The 12,092-nt window shown below is 42.8% G+C and overlaps 1 protein-coding gene and 1 long non-coding RNA gene across 2 annotated transcripts in view; one reads left to right on the top strand and one right to left on the bottom strand.

Annotated features, from left to right (window-relative positions):
• Positions 1–2,384, bottom strand: part of LOC134184294 (uncharacterized) — a 2,707-nt gene extending 323 nt beyond the window's left edge. Inside the window, exons 1-3 of the long non-coding RNA XR_009970642.1 lie at positions 559–2,384; positions 376–482; positions 1–319 (exon numbers count right to left, since the gene is read on the bottom strand). The exon at positions 1–319 is cut by the window's left edge and continues 323 nt beyond it. This is a non-coding gene — a long non-coding RNA (uncharacterized LOC134184294). The remainder of the gene's footprint in view (positions 320–375; positions 483–558) is intronic.
• A 62-nt stretch (positions 2,385–2,446) lies between these two features.
• On the top strand, positions 2,447–4,906 carry LOC134184413 (uncharacterized). The gene has a single exon (XM_062652092.1). The coding sequence runs from the start codon at positions 2,464–2,466 to the stop codon at positions 4,420–4,422; it is 1,959 nt and encodes a 652-aa protein (XP_062508076.1). The 5' UTR covers positions 2,447–2,463; the 3' UTR covers positions 4,423–4,906.
• The last annotated feature ends 7,186 nt before the right edge of the window (positions 4,907–12,092 follow it).

The following is a 12,092-nucleotide window of genomic DNA, read 5'->3' on the forward strand; positions in this document are numbered from 1 at the left end:
GGGATGAAGATGAGGCTCTACAGCAACATCTGAGCAGATTCGTTGCTCCACTTCACGGAAAAGAGATGTCTGCTTTTCAATAATCTTGTCTATCACTTGTTCACCATCACAGTCTTGGCATTGCTTCTGGACATCACTCATGTCTGTACCATCTCCATCCTTCTCAGTTTCTAATGGAAACCTTGGCTCACGTCCAAACATCATTCTAAATGGACTGTTGTTGGTTGTGCCTTAGCGACTTGTATTTGTTGCAAAGATCACCGAATCTAAGTACTTCTCCCAATCATAATCAGGTGAAGACATCATTTTAGAGAGAGATCTGCAACAATAATAATCATCATATAAGAAAATCAAGTATAAACACAGGTACAACACCTCTTGATTGTCTAATTTGTTCTTTCGTCCAACCCATTAGATTGCAGATGATATGCCAGTGTAATTCTCATCTTGACGTCAAAGTTCTTCTAAAGGTTTTCATTCACCTGAATTACAATACACCAATAGAGTTTATTCATCACACATCAAATCTATTCCAGTGACACCATACACATTACCTACCTTGTTCATTATAAATTCAGTTCCTTGGTCACAAATCAGGAGCTCCATGACGACAGTATACCTAAAGGCCTGTCCACACTGGCAAACTGGATCGCGATCCAACCGCAACCCTGTCCACACTTGCAATTGGATAGCGATAAATCCAATCCACATCGCAAGGTGGTTTCGATCGCCATCGGTTGAATCCAATTAGAAATAGTGGGCGTTACCTTCACGTACGCTACGCGTGTAGTCAGACATCTAACACTCCTCACTCGTCTTTGTTCTTGCTCACCTTACGTCGCTGTATCAACGCTTTCCACAAGCAAAGAAGCCACACGTACACATCGGTCATCAGTCACGTGATGTCAAAAATGAGGCGGAGGTACAGCGTTTTCAAAGTGCAGTGTGGACAGGCCTCAATTTACATCACGCCCACTTAGTATAATTAGGTCTCTGCTCACTAAATTTTAGTTGTTTTTTAAAAAAAAGATATATTACCTAGTCTTTCTACTTATTGGTGTCCAGACTCCTAGGCGACTATCTAAAAGAAAACGGACACAAAGGACTTGCTAACGATAATAAAAACCTTGTATATTGCTCTTGCAACATTGAATGCTGACTTGTCTTGTATTGGGACAGCTTCTACGTACTTGCTGAAGTAATACGTGATTGTTACGACATACTTGCTGCGATTTTACTATCCTGGAAAAGTCCTATCAGGTCTGTGGCAAAAAGATACCGGACTTCTGGGTGAACTCTACTGGGTTGCAATGGCAAAGCTGCAGATTGCAGTTGAGGAGCGTCTCTGGCATCTGTCACATAATTTGATCTATAGAGTTATAGATACAAAATGCAATTTCTACGTCCTACGAAGCAGTTGCAAAGAATACAAAACAGCGTTCAACACGTAAGTACTGTGTAGCCTTCTGTACTCAAGTATGGCAAATATGTGCACTTCCCCTACCCCTTCTATCGCGCAGCCCATACAACCTTACCTTTTCTGTGATTTCTTTCTAGTAGTTTGGCCAGTAATAGCGTTGTTTGATTTTTCGATAGTAGCATCTCGTCCTTTACGACCACCAGCTGATAAATGACATTCTGTGTATACACACGTTCCACTTCTTCTCTCCCCTGTAACACTAAGCGCGAGAGAGTAGCTTGTCCATCGGCCATTTCGTCCTCGTAATATCTAAAAAAATTAGAGACTCTCATCTTGCACCGAGTAGATCTTGCTCGCTCGCCTCAGTACAAACTTCTCTGATTTTGTTAGTCCGTTTGGATACTCTCCATTTACAATATAGGAGACCAGTCTCTCATATTGTTTCTTATCCATCGTGCGCGTCAACTTTGAATGGTTGAAGCATGCGCTCTTGCCGTGTCTTTGATAGTCCAGTAATGTGTGCGGGGGAGACACAAAACACTAGGGATATATGTGCGGGGAAACTTGTAACCCGGGGAAACACATCACCGTAACACCGGACAGTAGTGATATTTTATGGTTACATTGAGATAGTCGTGTTGGGATTGGGGTTGGGACAAGTGTCTAGTTTTCCAACGTACCCACATGATTCCCTACATTGTTGTCCACTCAGTTAATTTGAAAGACTAGATGACGTCACCACTATTATGTAAACTTGTCTCTAGTGTTCTTTACTGAAACAGATATACATGTGACGGTGCATGCGTGGTCTCGATTGTAGACAAAATTATACTAGGCCAGACATACTCCTCTAATTGACGTAGGGAATCTTAGAAATCACAAATTCTTAATTTAATTAACTATATATAGTAGCTAGCACTCGTCGAGACGATTTTAGACGGCAAATCGAATGTATCTTAAGGCGCATGCACGGCAGCTTTAGCATGCGTGGGGGCTGACGCCATTATTCATTATTGAGGGCGTTGCTTTGTTGTTGGGTAGTAATGACGAATGAAGGCGGGTCTGAATTTTCCTTACCAGCTGTTGCCGTCCGTATGAGGCCTCGTCTGGATCGAGAACGGATGCGGAGAGAAAGAGTAGCGGATCGTTTGCGTCTCGACGAGAGATCACGACGCGTCATCGTTCACGCCAGTAGCGACAAACCTCACGAGATGATCTTCGATCACGTCTTCGCCTCGCGCACGTCACAGCATCGACTGTACACGGGATGTCAGCTGCAAAGATCGGTGAAGGCGGTCGCTCGCGGTGAACGATTGCGCTCTTGCGTCATAGCGTACGGTCAATCGGGATCGGGAAAGACGTACAGTCTGTACGGCGACGAAGAGTCTCCTGCTATCGTGCAGCATGCAGCCAGGGACGTGTTCAAAGTCGTCGATTATGCTCGAGGTCCAGAAGAAATCGACGTGAGAATGTCGTTTGTCGAGATTTGTAATGACAGACTGCACGACTTGCTCGATCCGACCAAGACCGACCTTCACGTGCGCGACACGAAGTGCACGGCGCGCGTTGAAGGTTTGTCTGAACACGTCGTGTCCAGCACAGGCGATGTGATGAGGCTGGTGAAAGGAGGACTATCGAGAACGTCAAAACACGCCATCCGTAGCAGCTTCGAGAACAACTTTACTCATACCGTCTTAGGTCTCAAAATTATACGACATCCACGAAAAGAAGAGGAAAGGGTATGGGAAGGTCATCTGGAGTTCGTCGATTTGGCTGGAGCCGATAAAACTGGAGATGTCATTTCTCAACAATCGACTGTAGAGGCAAGAAAGAGTTCTCTCTCGCTCTTGTCGCTCGCTCAAGTTGTGATCGCTCTCGTTCATAAAGGCACACACGATCACGGCTTTATTCCATATAGAAACTCTGTGTTGACACGTCTTCTCAAAGGAAATTTGAATGGAAGCTGTCGAACTCTCATTCTCGTTTGCATCACTCCGCTTTTTGCCAATCTGCGCGATACTCTCAACAGTTTGAAGTTTGCCGTGTCCGCTAAATCTAGAGACCATTCGTTGCGAAGCAGAGAACATTTCAAGAGTTTGTCGTTTTCTCACCAAGTGCCGCCTTTCAAACAGTCTTACTCTGCGAGATCGCGTTGCAATGGGAGCGACGAGGACAGGTTGCGATCGAGAGCGTTGCTACCAGGACAACCGACCGATGAAACGACGACAGAAGACGAGACGACGACTAGAACTGCGACGAGCTGTGCAAGCCACCTGGCGGAATCATCGTTTGCAGATCGAGTCGTAGATGAGAGTACCATCGGTAATTTCGTCATGCCGGGTGGTGACGGCGTACCGGATACAGCGATGGAGGCACTTATGTTTGCCGAGGCTGCACGTAGACTTGGGAGGGACGTCGGAAACTATATCTTATATCTTGCAGAGAAAGGAATGAAACCGGAACAGTTTGCAGACACTGCGAGGAAGTCTGGAATGTCGTTGGTCGAGCTTGCCGAGTATACAGCGTCTGCTGGAATTCATCCGATGGAGTTTGCACGACACTATGGCGTTCTTACAGATCGATGTCCTACGGCAACTTCGGCGACTGGCGCAGTCAGAGCTTCCTACATCTCGGACAGTTCGTTGCAAGATCTCTTGGATTACGGCTCTACTCTACAGAGAGGGGTCGCATGTCAAGATCGAAGAGTTGGGGATAAGATTTATCGCGGAGTATTCACTGGAGCCGACGGCGCACTCTTCTTTATGGAAGCTTTGGAAGGGGTATCGACGGTATCAGAAGCCGAGCAGGTGGGAGCAAAGCTTATGCTTCTTGGAGTTATTTCTCCAGTTGGTGCTCATTGCCAGTTCATCGCGTCACCTAGACATTTGTACTGTTTTAGTTACGAGGAGACCGTGTGTGACCGAGTGTTAGAACGAGCTAATGACCCTAGCCATCAGACTGTAAAGCAAAATACACGAACAACTGCATGTATAATTCTCTGAAACAGTATTAAATAAGTTTTCTAGATTGAGGTCATTGGAAAGGACCGTTTGTGTGCGCGCCACGCACACGAACACAAACACACATGCACACACGTAATGCAAAGCGCGGATTTTGTTCGCGTCCTAATCAAACAAACCGTATTGATAATCGACAACCACAGCAAGTAACAACACAACCACTCCAACTGTAAGCAACTGCACAACCAAAAAATACGTGTTTTACGCCACGTGTGAACACCACTCCCAAAACCCCGGATATATCCATCCATTAACACATAGTCTCTGGCCCATTACATACAACTTTGTATTTCGACGATAGCCCCCTGTATAATGTCTGAGTAGAAGGGGCTATTGGGCTAGTGAAGGTTATTCTCTAGACATTAGAGTCAGTGTTAATTAACTCAGCATTCGTCTACATACATTGGTGACAGAATGGAGTCACAATCCTGCAGGTTTTAATGGAACGGGTGACCTTTTGTCGTTAATCAACTGAGTGGTGGACAGCTTTCAATCTAGTCAAGAATAGTCTATACGGAATCGCAGTTACATCTGCTCCAGTATCTAGTTTGAATCTCAACGTGATTCCGTCCACCACCAAGGATCCACATGTGAGTTATGCCATTTATAGTTGTAAGTATGTCTGTGGTAATACAATTCTAGATACGACCATTCTGTATCTGAATCATTCTGGACTTGGGACAGTGTATGAGTTTTCCACAATTCCTACATTTATTATCTTTGCATTGCAGTCTTTTCTATTATGTTTTGGAAATTTGCCACATCTCGGATACTTGTCTCATTTGTGCTGCTCTGAAGGAAAATTGGTTTGGTCTAATTCTCTTCAAGTTTTCCAAATTCTATCCGTTTGCGTGTATCTGAGCTATTCAACTTTGAAGTTTCGCTTGTTACGACTGAATACTGTGCTCCTGTTGTTTCGGATTGCCGTACTCTGCATGCATTCCAATACCGGTCCCGATGTGTCAGTGTGTCATCCATGCAATCTATTCATCTAGATACACTTACACTACATGTACAGTGTGGTCTTTCTTACCAACACGTGGTTAGTATCAAAGTCCCCTAAATACTACTAAGTATACTGATCATTATTATTGCGTTACACTCATGAACCAAAATATTACTGTAGTGTCGATTACTGTTACTTTTACTCACAAGAACATGTTCTCAACTAGGGAAGAAGGAATTTACACTGCACGTGTAGCACACTAGTTTCTTAGCGCATGTTAGTTGACGTCACTAGAGCGTCTCTACTAACTTTAGTGCACTTGTTAGAACAACCTGCAGAAGGAGAAAGAAAAAACAGGAGAGAAAAAAGACGAAGAAACAGGAGAACCACCAAAAGAAAGGGATGGACAGAAGCAGTAACAGCCAGCTGAAGCGCCGCCGTACAAAGGTGTGTTGATCTACTAACACAGCGTCTGGAACTGTGCCTAGAGGAGAACTCTCACCAAAATCAACAATATCTCAGATGAAAACTGCCACGTCATGACACAACCCCTAGCAACCATTTACTGCAGACTTCTACAATAACGGAAAAATAAAGCATTGAAATTTCCTGTGCGGACGTGTTTAGTACCCGTATGTTTATTTCAGACTAAATCATTGCCGGTTAGCAAGGAAGACCGATACCTGTACACTTTTAAAGGTACGTATTGTGAGACATATGGTAGCAAGTTGTGATTTATTGATTACAGCAAACTGGGACCCCAAACTCATCGTGATGTGTTTCTTTTCTATTAGTTGTCTAGTACACTTGTGAAACTTAGTTAGGGTAGTGTAGGTTCCTTTGCTTGGCGGTACACCTGCTTTGAACCAAAAATGAGTGCAATTTCTCAGTCGTTTAGTCTCTGCTTTGGAAAAGTTTGTCATGTGTATGATATGCTACACATGCGGTGAGCCTGGGGCTCTTATAGTTAGTCGGCACTCCACTCAGCACTGTTTTCATAGGTGCGGTTTTTAAAATTGTGTTCTGCAGTCATGGCAGAGAGTGCAGGTTCTTCATTTGAGCAGATTGCCATACCTATACAACCTGAGGTAGACTCAGACAAGCTTGAAACTCTAAGTGGAGAAGATGATAGTGCATTAGAGACCGAACATCTTGAGGAACCAAATCAGGGCTAACAACGACTGGTGTTCATGTGGACACTGCAATGCAATGAGTACAGTCAAGGAGTGCCTTTGTTGCCAAGAGATGGTCGCTTTGAGACACAAACTAGCAGGAGCAGCAGACACTGGATTGTATCATTCAGAATTCAGCCTTCTACAGGGTTGTCTTTGAGCGTGAAGTCTTTGCACAGCCTTAGTGGATAGGTTGAGTAAACCTTTGGAGGAACCTTTGCCGAATTCGTATGATGAATTTTATGAACAAGGCTGCACATTTACTGACTGCGTTTGGGTTTTTGCAGATTACACTGCGCTTGGCTGCTTAATACAATTTAAACAATTGCAACTATGAAAACAGTGCTGAGAAGAGCCCCAGGCTCACCACATGTGTAGCGTCTCGTACACATGACAAACTTTTCCAAAGCAGACACTAAACGATTGAGAAATATCTCTCATTTTCGGTTCAAAACAGGTGTACTGCCAAGCAAAGAAACCCAGTGCTACCCTAACTAAGTTTCACAAGTGTACTAGACAAATAATAGAAACGAAACACATCACGATAAGTTTGGGGTCCCAGTTTGCTTTAATCAATAAATCACAACTTGCCACAATATGTTTCAAAATCTGTACCTCTAAAAGTGCACAGGTATCGGTCTTCCTTGCTAAACAGCAATGATTTGGTCTGAAAGAAACATATGGGTACTAAACACGCCCACACAGGACATTTCAATGCTTATATTTCTCCGTCATTGTAGAAGTCTGCAGGAAACGGTTGTTAGGGGTTGTGTCATGACATGACAGCTTTCATCTGAGAGATTGTTGATTTTGGTGAGAGTTCTCATTTAATTTGTTTTTCACGTATACAGAGGTAGGAAAAGGGAGAAGAAGATCTACTAGTAGGGGCACTATTAACCAATTTTATCGTGACAACATTGTATTACGTTTTGGAAATGGACATTTTTAGCTAATTAGATGATTCTAGCTACTGTAAATAATACATATAATACTAGAAATCATGACGTTGCCATCACAAGCGGAGGTCAAAGTCATGTGCCTAGCTAAGAACATTAATTTATCTAATTGTAACATGTAGGACTGCGATAGCCTCAACACTAAGCCTTCCTTCACTTTCGGTGGTCCTTCCACGCGAGGATAGCAACGGGGCGGTATCACGTGATGTTGTCTTGAAGGGAGGCCTAGTAACTCATTATATCACGTGTCACCTGATCTATTTTGCAAATGATGATTGGTCAACTGTAAATCACAATTAAGTTACTTCCTAACTATTTCCATTGAAACATCAGTAAATCATCGCCCACATCACAGGTGTCATTTACTGTGCTACAACAGCTTGTGCACCAGAGGTGTACTGACCAAGGATATCATTTGAGCGCGTTTGTAGGTTACAAACAGTTGCACTATTCTCCCTACATCGCAGCGAGTGAAGATACCTCATTTAGTCGCATGCAGCAGTTGCTTCTGGAGCTGATATCAGCCACGTATAAATTTCACGTGTAGTGGCAATGGCTTTGGATTGATTCCGGGAGCGGGATAGTTTAAGCCAAAAGCGTACATGTACAGTAGCCTAATCGCTATTGCGTTGTCTTCTAGTCAACGACAAGAAAGGACAGAGTCTGCGCATTGCCTTTTTGCACGCAACATGGCCGTACAATCTTTGCGCTCGTTTCTCTATGCTAGCTAAACAGTAGCAGGGTTCAAAAAACTGGTCGCCAAGTTGCCAAATGGCGATCTCTGTCACAAGAATGGCGACTAGTCAAGCCTAGGAAGTCGCCATGCCGTAGGAATGGTAAACCGTGACGAAGATTGACTTTCAAAATTTCCGAGTTTAGTAAGAGCTTCAAAACTAGTACGAAGTAATCTGGGTACACAAAAACCTGAACTTTTCTGTCTACATAAATGTAAACTGCCCCCCATGTGTTCCGCAATTCTAATGCGCTGAAGCACGTGCACAAGGAGTGACACTTACCTGCACCTGGGAAACACTTAGGTAATTAATTAATTAATTAAAGAAACCACACAATAGGCTCGATTTAGACTGGCTTCCCATACAATGGCGTGCATTCAGCATCTACGAAACTTGAAATGTCAACAGAAGTCGAAGCCAGAGCAATTTTAGCCGAGACCGGCGAATACCAATATTCCTGGAAGCCAGCTACTAAAAACCGATGCCAACTAGATTTGATGGCTAGGGATCTGATACCAGACAAAGCTTCTGCAAATATAGCTGTGAGCGCAGACGAAAACTGCCTCTATCGTTGCTTTTTGCAGAGCACGAAAATTTGCTGTTAAGAACTACGACTTCGCACTGTTCTTATGCTAATGCTCAATTACATCAGTTGCTGTAAGGAACGTGTTGACAAGATGTCAATGAAGTCTGGCCTCTCTCTGCCTCACAATCTATTTGTCTAGTGCTACTTAAGGTAAGAACTTCAAGTATGAAACAAAGGAAATATGGCACGTGTGCATGACGTCTGCACAGAGAGACTGTGGCCTTAGTGTAATTATGTAACAAACTGTTCGTCAGGTGGACAGTATATAAACTCTAGGATGTCCAAACCCTTGAACCTAGATACTAATCTAGAGAATGAAGAGCCTTCTGTGCCTGCATGTGGTTACATTGCTGCATCATACTATTGAACTAGGATGAGTGAAACAAAAAGAAAGTAGCCATAAGACTGTTTGACTAATAACTTCTGCGCATCACAAGTAGGCATGGTGTGTGTACATTTATTGAGAGGCGTGGCATAATAAGAATTGCTTTGGCGACCAACATTTCTTAGGTTTTTCGAACCCTGAGTATGCAGCATTGCAAAGGCTAGCATGCATAGTTACTGACTGCATTTCGTGGCTTTCCGTCCCAATACCATTTCTTGGTATGACAGCATACCCTGCTGTAAACGAAAACACACCTGATCTCTTTTTGCAAACCATTAGCAATATGAAACAAACCAACAAAGGGTGGGCTTTCCTAATGACATAACTAGTAAATGATCGTTAGCATTGTGTTTGGCGAGCAATGGTGTTCTGTCTCTACCTATTCGCGTAACAACGGTGGCATTACGTAGCAATAGTTTCTGTCAACGAAACGCTGGAACACAGGAAACCAAATTTCAGTTGCTCTTCTTCTAGTTGTCTTCAATTCTTCGTTCACGTTTCAATCGTCTTACTTGTTTACTTGGCTAGTCGCCTAGCAATGGTCGCATAGTCGCGTAACAATGGTTGCTAGCAATACTTTCTGTCAAACTAACGCGCGGAAACTCAGAAAACAGACTCTTCTCTTCTTCTAGCTTTTCCTTTCAATTCCTTTTGTAACACATCAATTTTATTTCCTTATTAGTCGCGCACGGGAGCAAAATTGAGTCATTTCACTCTTCTCGCCAAGAAAGTATAATTGAGTCGACCCCTCGAAAGGGGACACTTGATTCAACTTTTAGCGCAAATGTTACGGAGTTAAAATTGCATTCATCTGGCATCGTCATTTTGTCAATCCATCTTTCCATTTCGCCATAAATCCATATGATAAGTGCTGACGTATGCATATAAATATATAAATATATAATTGGCAAGCAACGCAAGCCTCTCTCTTGTCATGTCAATTGAGGTTGAGATATACTAGTAAATACTCGGTTAGGATTGTGTTTGGCGAGCAATGGTGTTCTGTCTTTACCTATTCGCGTAACAATAGTTGCGTTACGTAGCAATAGTTTCTGTCAAACAAACGCGGGAACTCTGGAAACAGACTTTCAGTTGTTCTTCTTCTAGTTGTCTCAATTCTTCGTTCACGCTTTAATCGTCTCACTCATTTACTTAGCTAGTCGCATAACAATGGTCGGTAGCACGTAACAATGGTTTCATAGCAATAACGTCTGTCAAACTAAAGCGCGGAAACTCAAGAAACAGACTTTTCTTTTCATCTAGCTTTTTCTTTCAATTCCTTTTGTTACGCGTCAGTGTTATGTCCTCATTAGTTGCGTACTGAAGCAAAATTGAGAGTCATTTCACTCTTCTCGCTAGGAAATTACAATTGAGTCAACCCCTTGAAAGGGGACTCTTGATTCAATTTTTAGTGCAGATGTTACAGGAGTCACAATTGCATTCATCTGGCATCGCCGTTTTGTCGATCCATCTTTTCGTTTTGCCGTAAATCCATAAGACAAGTGCTGCCGTATCCATATAAATATATAGATATATAAATATATAAATAAAATATATCTCGACCTCAATTGACATGACAAGAGATAGGCTTGCTTCGCTCGCCATAATTTCTGTCAAACAAATGCTGGAACTCAGAATACAGACTTTCAATTGCTCTTTATCTGGCTTTGTCTCGTTCACGCTTAGATTGTCTCACTCGTTTACTGAGATAGTCGCGTGACAAAAGTTGCATAGCAATAATTTGTGTCGAAGCAATGCGCGGAAACTAAAAAACAGACTTTTCTCTTCGTTTAGCTTTGCCTTTCCATTCCATTATTCACACGTCAGTCTCTTTTGCTCTTTAGTCGCGTATGGGAGCAAAATCAAGAGTCGTTTCGCTTTTCTCACCAAGAGATTGTAATTGTGTCGAGCCCTCGAAAGGGAACCTTTGATTCAACTTTTAGCACGTATTGCGGAGTCAAAATTGCATTCATCTGGCATTGTCGTTTTGTCTATGCGACTCTTCGCTTTGCCGTAAATCCATATGACAAGTGCTGACACACGTATATCAATATATCTCGCCATGACCAGAGAGAGGCTCACTTCGCTCGCCAATAACTAGTAAATACTCAGTTAGCATTGTGTTAGGCGAGCGATGGTGTTCTGTCTTACTTATTCGCGTAACAATGGTTGCATCTTTAGGTAGTAATAATTTCTGTCAAACAAAATGCGGGAATTCAGGAAACAGACTGTCAGTTGCTCTTCTTCTGGCCTTGTCTTTCATTCTTCGTTCACGCTTGGATCATTTACTGAGGTAGTCACGTAACAATGGTCGCATAGTCACGTGATAATGGTTGCATAGCAATAATTTCTGTCAAAGTAACGCGCAGAAACTCAAAAAAAAACAGACTTTTCTCTTCTTTTAGCTTTTCCTTTCCATTCCATTTGTCACGCATCAGTCTCACTTGCTCTTTTGTCGCGTATGGGAACAAAATCTAGAGTCGTTTCACTCTTCTCGCCAAGAAATTGTAATTGAGTCGAGCCCTCAAAAGGGGACCTTTTCATTCAACGTTCAGCAAATGTGTTGCGGAGTCAAACTTGCATTCATCTGGCATCGTCTCTTTGTTGATCCGACTCTTTGCTTTGCCGTAAATTCATATGACAAGTGCTGACGCACGTATATATATATATAAATATATAAATATATAAATATAATATATCTCGAGCGCAAATGACATGACAAGACAGAGGCTCGCTTCGCTCGCCAATTAGTTAAGTTGTGTAATGACACAAAGAGTTACTAGGCCTCCCTTCGCATTACGGAGACAACATCACGTGATACCGCCCTGCTCCTATCCTCGCGTGGAAGGACTACCGAAAGCAAAGGAAGACCT

The sequence above is a fragment of the Corticium candelabrum genome, chromosome 9 (assembly GCF_963422355.1).
Source record: "Corticium candelabrum chromosome 9, ooCorCand1.1, whole genome shotgun sequence".
In the NCBI taxonomy this organism is placed as follows: Eukaryota; Metazoa; Porifera; class Homoscleromorpha; order Homosclerophorida; family Plakinidae; genus Corticium; species Corticium candelabrum.

Excerpts from the sequence above, each read along its gene's own strand:
- LOC134184413 (XM_062652092.1), top strand. The coding sequence starts at position 2,464 with ATGACGAATGAAGGCGGGTCTGAATTTTCCTTACCAGCTGTTGCCGTC.